At 38.5% G+C, this 16,681-nt stretch overlaps 1 protein-coding gene across 1 annotated transcript in view; it reads right to left on the bottom strand.

Moving 5' to 3' along the window:
* KALRN (kalirin RhoGEF kinase) overlaps positions 1-16,681 on the bottom strand; it is a 315,007-nt gene that overhangs the window by 129,314 nt on the left and 169,012 nt on the right. The window contains 7 exon segments of the mRNA XM_039323763.1: positions 268-410; positions 2,458-2,559; positions 2,847-3,037; positions 3,721-3,832; positions 11,372-11,464; positions 15,395-15,484; positions 16,565-16,634. Of these exon segments, the coding sequence (XP_039179697.1) occupies positions 268-410; positions 2,458-2,559; positions 2,847-3,037; positions 3,721-3,832; positions 11,372-11,464; positions 15,395-15,484; positions 16,565-16,634 (801 nt within the window).

Here is a 16,681-nt window from a genome sequence, read left to right as displayed (position 1 = left end):
AGAAAGTTTATCAATTCAACAGAATAAATACAATTTATATACAATCAATATACAGAAACATATTGGTGTAGTTTACATTTAGCATTAAGCTATGATCTGGTTTGGGGTTTTTTTTGTGTGTGTGGCATATCATGGAATGTGGATTTACTTATATTGTTATTCAACAAACAATGGTTTAAATCCAGACTGAATTTATAGTGCAAATCCAGACTTTCTGTGGTAAAACAGTTGTTTTATATAGAACATTTACAGGACGACTAAAATTACCTCTTACTGTTGTTTCTTTGCTTTGCAGGGGTTTTAGGGAGCTGGATTGGCTCTTTCAAAGCTCCTTTTAAATGTATAATTCTTTCTTGTATCACTTCTCGAATATTTTTAATCCATTCTTGTTTAGTTTCAATACTGGTTGCCTAAACATTTGAACAGCAAAGGCAGAAGATAGAATTAAAGTATTTCTCAAGTATGGCCCTGTATTTTGCTTCTTTTCAAAAATTGCTTTCATTCATTTACCTACATAACAGAACCTGATAAGGCAGCAAATGTTCATGTGCTAAAAGTACACTCCTAGTAAAAGAAAGGTAAAATAATCTATGTATTGTATGTGGTGTATGACACAACCCAACCTAGCCCAATCCAGTATTCACACACCCATATGTAATATGTATAATATGCTTAGAGAGGGGAAATTGTTGTTCTTGTATTGCTAGTTTCTCACACAAAGTCTCTAAAATGATGGAGCTCTGTAAAATGACCCTAACCTAAAAAAAAACCCATTAGCACTAAGAAAGCTGTTTGGTGTATGATAGTTTTTAAAGAAATCAATGATTATAAAGAACATTTCCTTCAAGTAAATTCTGCTACGAGCAGTAAAAAGTAAATAGTGTTGTTTGCTTTTACACTATGTTAAAACCGCAGATCATTTCATTCTAATCTAATGAAGCTTAAGATAATTTCCTTCCAAGATATATATGACTATCATTATAATGTTACATGTTTTAATGAGGTCTTCCCCTAGTGATAATTTTAAAAAACTACTTTTAAAAACCGCTAGGGCAAATTACATAAAAATGGGAACATCGCTCACGTATAAGAGCAATGGCAGATCTTGACCTGAATATATATATATCCATGATCATTACTAGACTTATAGCCAGTTAAACTAAATTCAAACAAAGAGAAGAGCTAGAGTAAGATAAAGAATAAAATCTGAATTCTTGATGAAGATAGCCTTGGAAGTGGGAGCAAATTAGCAGCTGAAATCTATTCCTAATATATACTGTTATATATAGACTTTTGTGCCTGATGTATAGAATGTTATGTCAACGCCGCTAATATTGAATATTCTTGCTTTGACAAAATATGCAGAACTGTCTGGTATTTTTAGAATTAATTCAGATGACAGAGAGAAGGGAGGGGAAGTAACAAAAACCAGAGAAAAGGAACGGAAGTAAATCTCTGCCCTCTGGGCTAATTGGAAGATGTGACTTGTGACTGCAAGATAAGGGAGGGGTTTAGCAAGAAAAGTTAGATGCCAGCAAGAGGAATTCAGATTCTGGCATAAACCTCCATGACATGCTGTCAATTTGTAACACTGGTAAGAAAGGCTTTAGGATAAACATGCCTGGAAGTTCTTTGAAGTGTTTCATTAGTCGGAACCATGACATGTTATTTGCAGATTGAACAAATGCATTCTATGCTTTACCCAATGAGTTTGATCTAGTGCAATGATGGCGAACCTATGGCACGGGTGCCAGAGTGGCACTCAGAGCCTTCTCTGTGGGCACGTGCGCCGTCGCCCAGTCCTAGGCCTTCAGCTGGGTTTTATAAAACCTTTTTGCTTTAGGCCTCTGCTGCTGTGTGCAAAAAAAAAAAAGGTTCAATCAATCAGTCAATTTCAACTTCTCGTGGGGGAAAAAAAGACCTTGCAAAGTTGGAATTGATTGATTGAACTTTTTAGTCCCACCCAGTCTGCTGTTACCACTGCAGCCACACCCACCCAATGGGCCACACCCACCCAATGGGCCACACCCACCTGGCACTGACAATGCATAAGTGGGTTTTGGATTGCAGTTTGGGCACTCGGTCTCTAAAAGGTTCGCCATCACTGATCTAGTATATATGTGGTAACTAAAAAAGATTCACTAATGGCACTCAAATAGCATTATGTTGTATAGACTAGAATCCCTGGGGTATAAAGCTCACATTGCTTATGAATGCATGGCATGTGTGTGTAAGCCATGTACACTGACCTCACCTTCTGTAACTACTATATATACTTGTCTCACAGTTTCATGCATTGCTACTCATACGCTGAGTAGCAAACTCTGAAATGGGTTGCTTTATAAGTTCAATTAAATAGGAAAAGGACCCAGGTTGTGATTATTGATCTGGATGTTTTTACTGAGGAAAAAAATTAAAAAGCATTCGAGATAGAGGAAAATAATTTTGGAGACTTACTTTTAACACTGTTTTGTTATCCGAAGAGGGAGTCCGTCCAGACCACAAGGCAAACTTGCATGGATCTCCTTCCACATGCTCTGTTACTCCCAGTTCTGAGGTCTGTAAGGAAAGAAGATATGGCTGAAACTGGTATTTTCATGAATTTTTGAATGATGCTCAGAGTGAGTTCACATATAATGGTGAAGTACATTTTTATACTACAAATTTAATAATAAAGACCTTTTTTAACTTTTTCATGTCTCCATTAACCACTCCTACTTTAGTAAAGTACAATAAAATGAATCGATTTAAAGTATGACATGTAGAATCAAACAGATAACTTGATTTATCTTCCACCCCCAATATAATAAAGGTTCTGAAACCCGTAAAGATCCCTGCAAACTTACCAGTAATTTGTTCTTGTAAACATATTTAGTATGTCCTGTAGAATCTTTTATTTCTTTGCTGAAAACTAGAGAGATTTCAAAGAGAAACAAATGTCTCTCACGACCCTTCCGGATGAGAGATTTAGGATCCCATACTTGGAACGAATCCTGAAGAATCAGTTCTCCCTGAACATCCAAATTTTCATCAAATCCTGTGATAAATACAAACAAAAATGAAAAAAAAAACCCAAACCTTTGTAACATTGGTTTCAAAAACCCACACTCAATCCATGACTAGATAATACTGAGCTAGATGGAGGAATGGTCCATCTCAGTATATCAGAGGACCTATTTGGAATGTGCATCCAGATGATACTCAAAGTTATGGTGAAGGAATAACAGCTCTTTAGCATTTGGATATAAATCCTCACAAAAGAATTAGAGGTCCAAAAAATATATCATGCAATGAGGGAGAATGGAAATAGCAAATTAGTGTCCAAGGAGGATTCAGGTACTCCTTAACAACTAGAGATGTGTAAAGGTACACTTGGGCATTTTTAAAAGAAGGCCCTAAGAATGCTTAATCAGTTCATGACATGAACATTCCTAATGCTTTTTGCAATTGGATGCAGGATGCTCCAACGCTAGAGGTTTTTAAGACGAGATTGGACAACCATTTGTCTGAAATGGTACAGGGGTTCCTGCCTGAGCAGGGGTTTGGACTAGAAGACCTCCAAGGTCCCGTCCAACTGTGTTATTCTGTTATTCTTCATAGTTATTCGTTATTAAATACTTCATAGTTATCAATAAGACAGACAAAAACACATCAGCCTTATATCAACAGACTGTCCTAGACATGCCCATTTTCTTCCCTGGCAGATTACTATTTACATACCTTCCAGCATGCTTACATGCATGGCATCATTGGCTTTCTTAGGGACACTGAGCATCACTTCCAAACCATCCTTGAGTTCTCCTTTTCCTTCTTCACAGCATGTTAAAAGCTCCTGGAAAAAGTGCATAAAAAAACCATCCCTGGATAAGTTTGTTTCTTTTTGATTGCAGCCAATCAAGTCATTTACAGAATGTACAGTAAGTTAGTTTCTTAATAGTTATGGCAATTGTGAGATACTTAACTGTCTTCTTATATACTTCAGGAATTGTGACAGCCAAGAGAGGGCAAGTTCTGTTATTAAAGCAACTGCAACAGTTTCACAATTAAGGGGTTATTAAGTCTGAATGCCAAGTTGTGTGAAAAGGACTATGTAAAATAAAACTGTCTGATTCAACATCCCCATTTTATAAATTGTGTAGCAGAGTGTTGTTTCAGTTTCCCTAATAACTGAGAAGATAAGGAATTAAATATTTCCATGGAAAGGGTAATTTGACATGATATACTTAAGATATTACTTAGATAACCAGGATAAATGGTCTTTTACCTAAGCCTTGCCAAGAAGGTTGGGAAGAGGGATTATTCTAATCGCCATGAAGGTTGGTATCAAGGATGTGTTACTTAAATTCTACATTACTAAAGTAAATAAAAGCTGAGAGAGTGTAAATAATGAGGCAAAAAGTCATGTTATATAACATCTAGATCAGTGACTTTTTTCCAGGGACTGGAAATAAAGGTAATTACAATAGTCAAAGAATCCTTCTAAGAATTTGAGATGATATAGCTTTATGGAAACCCCTATGGATTCCAACTGAAGCAAAGAATTATAGTTTTGTTAAGTTAAATTAACCCTCCCATCCATTGGAAACTAGAGAGAAAAAGATATATATGCAGACAGTTCTGTGCAATACCTAGCTTCCCTGCCTTGCAACCTAGGCTTGCCAATCCTGACTGAAAGACAGGTATAAGCTTTTAAGGCCTTGCCTGTTAAACTGGGCCTTAAGTTATCACCTGGGTCACTATTCTCCTCAGATCATTTAAATAAGGCAGCAACCTGCTCAAGCCTAGTAAAATGTTTTAATATCTTCCTTCTCTGTTATATCTTTGGTGCCGCCTTCCCTCCTTAGTTGTCCAATAACTGTTGAAGAGGAAATGACCTCTCTGAGCTAGACTGAACAATCCCCTAACCCAGGGGTGTCAAACTCGCCGCGTCACGTGACGTGTCGCGACGTATCGTGACTTTTTTCCCCTTGCCGGAGCTGGGGTGGGCACGGTTTCCGCATGATGCATCCAGCCTGCGGGCCAGCAGTTTGACACCCCTGCCCTAACCTTTTCTCTACATGTCTCCTTCTTACATCATTCCAACTGATCCTTCTATTCAGCTTTCATCCCCATTGGCTTATCTTCATCTTCATTAGCCAAGTCCCTTCTTCCCATTTTGGCTTCAGCATTTCTGTACTGTACTAATATTAGCCCAGGAAGCAGGATCTAACCCTTCTTCTAATTGTTTATCCTTCGTCTTAACAGGCTGAGGCAGGACATCAGCTTCCACAGAAGGAGCAGTACTCTTAGCATCAACAGGAGCAGCTGTACCCTTAAACTTTTCCATCTCTAATTGCAGGGTGTAAGCTCTGGTTCAATGTCTTCTTTCTGAGGCCAATATTCTGGACAAGGCCTGAAGGGTATGAGATGTACCAAATCTTCCCCCTGTAGAGGTAGTCCTTGACTTATGACCACAATTGAGCCCAAAATTTAGAAACTGTTCCTAAGCGAGACAGTTGTTAAGTGAGTTTGCCTCATTTTATGACCTTTCTTGCCACAGTTGTTAAGTGAACCATTGCAGTTGTTAAGTTAGTAATACAGCTGTTAAGTGAATCAGGCTTCCCCATTGACTTTGCTTGTCAGGGGGTCACAAAAGATGACCACATGACCCTAGGACACTGCAACCGTCACAAATATGAATTAGTTGCCAAGCATCCAAATTTTTGATCACATGATCACAGGGATGCGGCAACAATCATGTAAAAAAACGGCCATAAGTCACTTTTCAGTGCCATGGTAACTTTGAACGATCACTAAACAAATGGTTGTAAGTCGAGGACTATCTTGTTTATTGCTGACATCTATATTTCTGTGCCCCTTTATGGATTACTGCCTTGTCGTGGCGAAGGGGCTTGCGTAACTCAATGAAGCTATAAGCTATGCCATGCAGGGCCACCCAAGACGGACAGGTTATAGCAGAGAGTTCTGACAAAATGTGATCCACTGGAGAAGGAAATGGCAAACCACTCCAGTATCTTTGCCATGAAAACCCCATGGACAGTACTAAAAGGAAAAAAGATATGACGCTGGAAGATGAGCCCCTCAGGTCGGAAGGTGTCCAATATGCTACTGGGGAAGAGCAGAGGGCTAGTACTAGTAGCGCCAGAAAGAATGAAGCGACTGGGCCAAAGCCGAAAGGACGCTCAGCTGTGGATATATCTGGTGGTGAAAGGAAAGTCCGATGCTGTAAAGATTTTTTCTCCATAGGAACCTGGAATGTAAGATCCATGAATCAAGGCAAGCTAGACGTAGTCAAAAAAGAGATGACAAGAGTGAACATCGACATCTTAGGAATCAGCGAACTAAAATGGACAGGAATGGGTGAATTTAACTCAGATGACCATCAGGTATACTACTGTGGGCAAGAATCCCTCAGAAGAAATGGAGTAGCCTTCATAGTCAATAAAAGAATAGGAAAAGCAATACTGGGATACAATCCCCAAAATGACAGAATGATCTCAATTCGAATCCAAGGCAAACCATTCAATATCACAGTAGTCCAAATCTATGCCCCAACCACTGGTGCTGAAGAGGATGAAATTGACCGGTTCTATGAAGCCCTACAGCACCTTATAGAATTAACACCAAAAAATGATGTCCTTATCATCATGGGGGATTGGAATGCTAAGGTAGGAAGCCAAAAGATAACCGGAATAACAGGCAAGTTTGGCCTTGGAGTACAAAATGAAGCAGGGCACAGGCTAATAGAATTTTGTCAAGAGAATACGATGGTCATAACAAACACTCTTTTCCAACAACCCAAGAGACGGCTCTACACATGGACATCACCAGAAGGTCAACATAGAAATCAGATTGACTATGTGCTCTGCAGCCAAAGATGGAGAAGCTGTATACAGTCAGTAAAAACAAGACCAGGAGCTGACTGTGGCTCAGATCATGAGCTTCTCGTTGCAAAATTTAGGCTTAAATTGAAAAAAGTAGGGAAAAGCACTAGGCCACTCAGGTATGAACTAAATCATATTCCTGATGAATATACAGTAGAGGTGACAAATAGATTTAAGGAACTGGATCTGATAGACAGAGTGCCTGAAGAACTATGGATGGAAGTTCGCAACATTGTACAAGAGGTAGCAACTAAAACCATCCCAAAGAAAAAGAAATGCAAGAAAGCAAAATGGCTGTCTGAGGAAGCTTTGCAAATAGCTGAGGAAAGAAGGGAAGCGAAAGGCAAAGGAGAAAGAGAAAGATACACCCAATTGAATGCAGAATTCCAGAGAATAGCTAGAAGAGATAAGAATGCCTTCTTAAATGAACAGTGCAAAGAAATAGAAGAAAACAACAGAATAGGGAGGACCAGAGATCTCTTCAAGAAAATTGGAGATATGAAGGGAACGTTTCATGCAAAGATGGGCATGATAAAGGACCAAAATGGCAGAGACCTAACAGAGGCAGAAGAGATTAAGAAGAGATGGCAAAACTACACAGAAGAACTATACAAGAATGAGCTTAACATCCCAGATAACCACAATGAGATGGTCACTGACCTCGAACCAGACATCTTAGAATGTGAAGTGAAATGGGCCTTAGAAAATCTGAGCAACAACAAAGCTAGTGGAGGTGACAGTATTCCAGCTGAGCTATTCAAAATCTTAAAAGACGATGCAGTAAAAGTGCTACACTCAATTTGCCAGCAAATTTGGAAAACTCAACAGTGGCCACAGGATTGGAAAAGGTCAGTTTACATTCCAATTCCAAAGAAAGGCAATGCCAAAGAATGTTCAAACTATCGCACCATTGCACTCATTTCACATGCTAGTAAAGTTATGCTTAAAATCCTACAAGCTAGACTCCAGCAGTATGTGGATCGAGAACTACCAGAAGTACAGGCAGGATTTCGAAGAGGCAGAGGAACTAGAGATCAAATTGCCAACATACGCTGGATCATGGAGAAAGCTAGGGAGTTCCAGAAAAACATCTACTTCTGCTTCATTGACTATGCAAAAGCCTTTGATTGTGTGGATCACAACAAATTGTGGCAAGTTCTTAAAGAGATGGGAGTACCAGACCATCTCATTTGTCTCCTGAGAAACCTATATGCGGGTCAAGAAGCAACAGTGAGAACCGAACACGGAACCACTGATTGGTTCAAAATTGGAAAAGGAGTCCGGCAAGGCTGTATACTGTCGCCCTGCCTATTTAACTTATATGCAGAGCACATCATGAGAAAGGCAGGGCTAGATGAATCAAAAGTTGGAATTAAGATTGCCGGGAGAAATATCAACAACCTAAGATATGCAGATGATACCACTCTAATGGCAGAAAGTGAAGAGGAACTAAAGAGCCTCTTGATGCGGGTGAAGAAGGAGAGTGCAAAAGTTGGCTTGAAACTCAACATTAAGAAAACCAAAATCATGGCATCCGGCCCTCTCAATTCCTGGCAAATAGATGGGGAAGAAATGGAGGTAGTGACAGATTTTATTTTTCTGGGCTCAAAGATCACCTCAGATGGGGACTGCAGCCAAGAAATTAAAAGACGCTTGCTCCTGGGGAGGAAAGCTATGGCAAATCTAGACAGCATACTAAAAAGCAGAGACATCACCCTGCCAACAAAAGTGCGTATAGTCCAGGCCATGGTTTTCCCAGTTGCAATGTATGGCTGTGAAAGTTGGACCATAAGAAAGGCTGAGCGCAAAAGAATTGAGGCCTTTGAACTATGGTGCTGGAGAAGACTCCTGCGAGTCCCTTGGACTGCAAGGCGTTCAAACCGGTCAGTCCTAGAAGAGATCAACCCCGACTGCTCTTTAGAAGGCCAGATCCTGAAGTTGAAACTCAAGTACTTTGGCCACCTAATGAGAAGGAAGGATTCACTGGAGAAGAGCCTAATGCTGGGAAAGATTGAGGGCAATAGAAGAAGGGGACGACAGAGAATGAGATGGCTGGATGGAGTCACTGAAGCAGTAGGTGTGAATTTAAATGGACTCCAGAAGATGGTAGAAGACGGGAAGACCTGGAGGAACATTGTCCATGGGGTCGCGACGGGTCGGACACGACTTCGCAATTAACAACAACAAAATATTTCTGTGATCTAAATCTCTGGATGGTCACTGTCTATGCAGCTACATTTCTTTTTCTTTTTTTTTTAGAAATCAATTTGTATTTTATCATTTTTAGTTTCTGTTCTGTCAAAGTTACTTTTTCCTTCATCTTTTCAGCTTGTTTGTTCTTGGCTTGGCTTCTTGACCCTTTTCCCTCTCTTGAATCTTGGCTCCAGCTGAGAAAAATGGCTTGAAGACTTTTTACCTTATACCTGTCCGAGAGAAGGAAATAAACTCATTTTTCTCTCTAGTTTTCTCAGCTGCTGTCTCCTTTCTAATTGCCTCTTTCTCGGCAGGGTTACCTACCCTTTAGTTTTACTTATTTCTTTGACTCCTGGGCTTGGGCTCCATTTCTTCATGAGCTCTTGGCTGCAGAGTTCCCAAGCATCGTGTTTTCCTCTTTCTCCCTTTTCCCTACCTCCTCCCAACACTGCTGCTTGATTGGCAGCTGCGTTGTCTTGGCAATGGGGGAACGACAAGAAGAGAGTAGGAGCAAGAAGCCCAGGGGCTCATTATCTCCACAGACAGTCGATCCTTCCACATCATTGTCCCCTTTATAAATATAGGTAGTCCTCAACTTGCAACAGATCATTTAGTGCAGCGGTTCTCAACCTTTGGGTCGCGACCCCATTTGGGGTCGAACGACCATTTTACAGGGGTCGCCAAACAACGCGATCCGCCATTTTTCCCCTCAGGGGGCGGCGCTGTGCATGCGCGCCACGCATGGGGGTGCCGCCGCGCATGGGGGTGCCGCCGCGCATGGGGGCGGCACCGCGCATGCACGGCGTGTCCTTATGACCAGGGTCGCCGTATAAAAAGGTTGAGAACCACTGATTTAGTGACTATTCAAAGTTACAATGGCACTGAAAAAAGTGACTTATGACCATTTTTCACACTTATAACAGTTACAGCATCCCCTTGGTCTAGTGATCAAAATTCAGACACTCAGCAACTGACTCATATTTATGACCGTTGCAGTGTTCCGGGGTCATGTGATCCCCTTTTGTGACCTTCTGACAAGCAAAGTCAATGCGGAAGCCATTAACAACCATGTTACTATCTTAACAACTGCAATGATTCACTTAACAACTGTGGCAAGAAAGGTTGTAAAATGGAGCAAAATTTATTTAACAAATGAGGCACTTAGCAACAGAAATGCTGGGCTCCCATTGTGGTTGTTAAGTCAAGGACTACCTGCATGTGCCTGTAGTATTCTTGTACATAGGCATGTATTTGATTTCATTAAAAAAAGTCTCTGAATTGAATTGATTACTGATAAAAATAGCTTTAAAATAATTTCAAAATCAATAAAATCCCTTTCTGCATAGAGAACTTTTTATACATTCACACAGACCAGAGTATGCTATATATACATTCTTCTAGAAGAACAGGAAGAAGAAGAAAAACAACAGCACAGGATGGAAATGAAATAAAAGGAGGAAGCAATTAAATGCAGAAATTAAAGGAACAATAAAGGGAGAATAAAAATAAAGGTGGTCTAAAGAAATGATGTAACTTGACAGGCAATAAAGGAAGAGAAGTGCTCATTAGGCACTTTAATCCACAAAAAGGATTAAATCCATTAGTCCAACAGTTCTTCCCAAGCTGCAGTTCATCTTCTAAGATAACCAATCTTTATAGTTGGAATATTTGCATCCTTTTGCACATCTTGCTCATGTCTTTATATTCAATATTTCTTCTATTCCTATCAATCTAATGTGATCCTCACTATCTTGTAATTCAGGGCTAAATATATGAAAAAAGAAATCCCAATATTTCTATTGAGTCCATATGGTGTTTGCTTGAAAAGTCTGTAGCATTTTAGTAAGAATTGGGCTCCCAAATGAAGTGTACCAGCAAATGCTCCTGTAAATACATTGGAAATGCTAAGATTTGTGCTGAGGGTCCCAGACCCATATCCTTAGTTTCCTGCAAAGATTAGAAAAGATGAGGCAAAATGACAAAATATATCAGTAAATGTTCTGCCAAATAGCATTTTTACTGATTTTTAATGTAAATGATATATTACTTAAATATTATTTTGCATCACTTCTGTAACACATGCAGATTGTTGGCAAGAGGCCTTACAACTGAAGAAGCAAACAAAGAGCAAGAAAGAGAATTTGACCTTGGCAAGACAGTTGGTTATAAACAAACAATAAATCCTATGTTATGATGTCCATAGAAGTTTTTAGTGAAACAAATTACTACATCTAATCACCTTAGTATGAAGTATGTAAATACTTATGATAATAACAACAAAATCAATGACATACCTTTAATAAAAGCTGATACTTTGTAATCCTCTGGACAGGTTTGATCAGATATGAGGAAATGGAGTTGGCCAAACCATGCCTTTGTTGAATTTCCTTCAAAAAAAGTAAAAACAACACTAAATAATCCCTAAATCAAAATAAAATAGATAACCAGAATGCAACAAAAAGGTTTGCAGATTTTTTATCAATTTAAAAATCCATAAATAATTATTTTAACTGTAAACTATCTTGACTGAGGTTTTTTGGAGTTATCAATCATTCTGTAATTTTTTTGATAAAGTATGTGAAAGAGAAATTTTGTAACTTCTGCTCTCTTTCCCATGGTCATTTAGAAAGAACCATTTGATGTAAGTATGTTGATGTTCTTTAAATGCCTTAAGTTCTGAAGCATATCTTTGGTGCTCAATGTAGAAATATGTTATAGAATCTGATGCTACCCTTTTTTGAGCCAATGTCTATTGTTGTTTATGAACCAAAACTAAAGTTGAGTTAATTTAAATTAACTAGCTTAATATGATCAGTTTTGTTTCTTTCATTAATTTAAAGGAGAAATGACCCCAATTGATCTAGGTTTTTCCCCCTTACTGCTTCTTTTTCCTTCTTCTTCACTGCATTGAATATTAAGATACCCTCTAATTTCTTTATGGGAAAAAAATTCTTATCGTTTTTAGACAACGAAGCCAGGAAGCACGTAGGGCAGATACACACCAATCCTAAATTAAAAATATAGAATAGAATAGAATAGAATAGAATAGAATAGAATAGAATAGAAAGGGACCTTTGAGGTCTTCTAGTCCAGCCCGCTGCTCAAGCAGGAGAACCTATACCAGTGGTGGCGAACCTATGGCACTCATGCCAGAGGTGGCACTTGGAGCCCTCTCTGAGGGCAGACATACCGTCGCCCCAGCCCTGCCTCCTCCCATGGCCCCCTCCTCACCAGCAGCCCACCTGGAGGAGAATTGCCCCTGGGCGTGGCCCACACAAAGCAACGCAGCCAAGGACATGGTAGCCGGCAGCAGAGACAAGACTCCACCCATGCCCCATCGCATGCAGATGATGCTGCAGGGCACGGGCGGAGGGCATGGCCACCATGGCACTGCTGGGCTGCCTGGGTGATCTGTGGCGGGCCGTGGAGGTGGTGGGTGGCCCAGCGGGCAAAGCGGAGCAGGGACAGGGGTGGGGGGCAGTTTTGGGGCACTCGGTCTCTAAAAGGTTCACCATCACTGACCTATACCATCTCAGACAAGTGACTGTCTAGCCTCTTCTTAAAATTCTTCAGTGCTGGAATGCCCATGATTTCTGGAGGCAAGCTGTTTCACTGGTTAATTGTCCTCACTGTCAGCAAGTTTCTCTTTAATTCCAGGTTGCTTCTCTCTTTGTTCAATTTCCAACCATTGTTTCTTGTCCTGCCCTCTGGTGCTTTGGAGAATAATGTGACCTCTCTTCTTTGTGGCAGCCCCTCAAATACTGGAACACTGCTATCATGTCTCCCCTATTTCTTCTTTTCTTTAAATTAGCCAGACCTAAGTCCTGCTGCTGTTCTTTGTATGTTTTAGTCTCCAGGCCTTTGATCATCTTAGCTCAGGCATGTCAAACTCGCAACGTCATGTGACGTCGCGCAACGTATCGGAGCTTTTTCACGTTGCCGGCAATGGGGTGGGCATGGCTCCGGTATGATGAAACCAGCACGTGGGCCAGCAGTTTGACATCCCTGTCTTAGCTGCTCTTCTCTGATTTTTTTCCAAACTCTCAACACCTTTTTGATAGGCCTCATGATTCACCACTGTGAATTAGGTTCTATGGTCTTTTGGAGTTTCCTCTTGTCAGCTGCCACCTAAGTTTAAAACTTCTGTCATCAGTGTGGACAAGTTTAACTTGTTTTTGTGATTCAATTAACAAACTAATTCACAGGCCATCTTGCTGAGAATTGTCACATTACCATTAACAGTCCTCATCGATGAGTGAGAAAATTCTGCAAACGTGAATGCCAATAAACTGAACTTGGGTGCCTTGTAATCCCTTTAGTATTAGGCCCTCTGCTGGTTAATATATTGAACTATCCTATATATTTTGATCAAGGTAACAAAGATAATTGCAAAAACCCTATTTCTATAGAATCCTATTCAATTAAACATTAAAATACCACCCTTTTTTTCTTTTCTTCCTTTCGTTGAAATTATTGAACCAAGTATGGTTCAAAGATAAGATCTGAGTAAAGTAATGTGAAATCTCTTCTGAACTGAGCTTTTTGATGACATGGTTTTCTTGCGAATAACATTAAAAGTTGTTGGCTGCTGCCCTTTTAAAAGTTTTTTTTAAAATTCTCAATTTGGTGTATCATTTTTATGTAGGGTAGATTAATAATTATGCTAAAGAGAATAGGTATCTAGCTAAAGTGAAGATCTGTCTGGTTATTCAATGCAACGAATAAGAACATCTTGTCCATATTTGGGCTTAGAGGAGAAAAAGCAGCGGAATGTTCAATGGAACAAAGAGAAGAAAGGGAAGGGGGAAAAAAATGAAAACTACCCATATTGCTTTGGAATGCAGTTTTTATATGAAACTATCCTTTTGTAATTCTTTTTTTTTATTAAAAGTTTTAAAGATTTTATACAATATATATCCCAAACCCCTCCCACCCCTCCCCCTCTCCCCCACTTCCCAGAGCTGATTACAGGGTTACAAATAAATAATCATAATCTAACTAACATTACCCAACTATACTAACAATCAAATCCATAACATACTTTAACTCCTTTTCAAGATAAATATTAACAAATTAAAAATTAAAATAATAATATAATTAAACCATAATACTAAAACTAATATAAATTCAACCATATTAAACTATTAATAATAATCTAAAATTTACTCATAATTGTAATGTAATTGGAATTCTTGTTTGCAGCAGGGAATTGGGAGTTGGTCACCAAAACCTACTGTTTATCTAATTTAGCCTTAAATCATAATTACTAATTATTCAGTGTTATTTTTTAAAATAATCCACACTCTTAAATACTGTGATACAGACTAAAATATTCCCAAATGATTGAGATGCACTTGCATTGTAAATTTTCAATTAAATTAACACTCCAATGAATAGACATTACTGAAACTGAGACAGGCCTAGGTTGAAAAACTGCATGGAAAGTGCAAATGTATCATGGCTGGTTACTTTTTTTTTTTTTAAAAGACTTTGTTGCAAGAATGCAACAAAGAATTTAATAGCATAAGACCATCAGAATAATCATTTTCCCTAATTTTTTCTATTTCCCTAGCAATCAGCATAATTATTTTGTCTTAGACAAATGCATTTTTCCCTAGCCACTGCTATGATCTGGTAGAATCTGGTCATGCAACTATTTGCATAAATGAAGCAATATTTGTGTGACTAAAAGTGATAAGGCAATGACTTTCTTTATCTACTGGCACAAGTTCGGTTAATCAGATTTTCATTTATAGCTTTTTTTTTTTTTGCTGTGTTATGATATAAGTAACAACACAGAGACAGACACCTAAAGACCCCAAAAGAAAGTGACACTCCATTCTAAGCTATTTTGACGATGCTCAAGCATTTATAGGCAAACACTTGAAGTCTTAGCAACTTGATTGACTCTAAACTAGAATTCTCATCAGCTCTTTTGGACAATTTTCTTGAGGGATTACAAACATGGGAAACAGAACCGTTCAAAGTATTTTTTTTCACCCAGAGAGGCAAGTGTATTTATACTTCATTGATATTGCTAGTTTCATTCAATCTGAAAATCAGAGAATATTTGGCCCTGTTCTAAGACAAGCAACAACTACAGCAGCTTCAGTGTTTTCTACCTGTAATATTACACATGCTCTTAAATACATTCAGCAGAGTTCAAGATTTCTTTGTCCTAGGCAGTAATTGGGGAAAATAAATCAAATCTCAGAGCTATTCAAAACAGAAAAAAAGGAGGAGGTAAGAGAAAAGATGGGAACCAAATTGCAGCATATATCTCTTTCTAAGTAAGAGGAGTAGTAAATTGTCCTTACTTCAAAGAATGTTCCTGCATGCTCTAGGATCAATTGGCTGGAATCAGGTTTGTTTTTACAATAGGTAACATACATCTGAAACTTATCCGCCTGAAAAATTAATATTAAGAGAGAAGGAAAGTTAAGATTAGGAAATGTAGTTGGGCTATCCATTTGGCTTCCACTGGAATGATATAAATCCATCTGGATATATTTCAGATTAATTAAAAAAGTGTATTTATTTAGCTTCAGAATGCAATATGACATATTGGAATAGACATGAAGAAACGTTTTGTCATTAGCACTTTGAAAATCTTAGCAATTGTACCTACTGACACTCTTTAAAGTCTTTTTTTTTTTTTAAATCTCCCCTGGCCATGGAAATATGGCCAGTACAACTCATAGTATGAGCTAATCAGAGTTAATTAGATTATTACATGATATTTCCCTAAAGTCTCCCAATCCAAGTATTGTAGTAACATATGGCTACTGCCCACTTTCATCATTTTGCATGTACATCTATGTGATAAAGAACTAAAATATAGGGATGTAAAAGATTATAGTTCATTTCTGTGGATCACAATGAAGAACAAAATAAATGATGCCATTTAATTCCTTTCAGCAATATACTGTATTTCTCTGACAAGCTTCCTGGCTTGGAATGATTCATCTAATATTTTAACTCACTTATATACTGCATTGATCTTATGGACCCTTGGCAGCAGGAAGATATTATATGATGAGTTATACCTACCAAGGGGCAAAGTGATTTAATTGGATAAGTATGATTACTGCTTAAGGGAAAAAATTAATTCAACAAAGTAAAATGCACCCAGATTTGCTCGAAGAATACCAGGTGTCTCCTGGAAGAATTTTAAAAAGTCAGGTTAGCTGCCACAATGGCTTAATCTCATGCAGTGTACAAAGAAAATGGAAAACCTTTAATCACTAAGATACAGCTATCATCTTGATTTTTGTGACTCTACCAGTGACTGCTCATGAAGAATGTATAAGAATAAGCAGGGTTTTGGAGACAGGAAATGAATAATTCTGGCTGCTAGCATGATCTGTTATATCACAGAAAGAGTGAATATAACCTACCATTTTGGTCTCTTTAAAGGTGTACAAAACCTAAATGTATAAATGTATAAAACCTTCAAAAATAAAGAGTAATATGTTTAGACTTATTACCCAGGTGACAAAGCAGTGACCAACATCTTCAGGAAGTTGTTCGTATTTTTCCAGTTCTTTCAGAAAAATACTGGAAAGAAATGAAAACAAAGGTAGAAATTAGTCAGGGAGCCAAAA

This window comes from Crotalus tigris, unplaced genomic scaffold (genome assembly GCF_016545835.1).
Source record: "Crotalus tigris isolate CLP2741 ecotype Arizona unplaced genomic scaffold, ASM1654583v1 scf7180000024282.1769268, whole genome shotgun sequence".
NCBI lineage: Eukaryota > Metazoa > Chordata > Lepidosauria > Squamata > Viperidae > Crotalus > Crotalus tigris.
The sequence above is the reverse complement of the archived record's forward strand: the minus strand, read 5'-3'. Positions and strand labels throughout refer to the sequence as shown.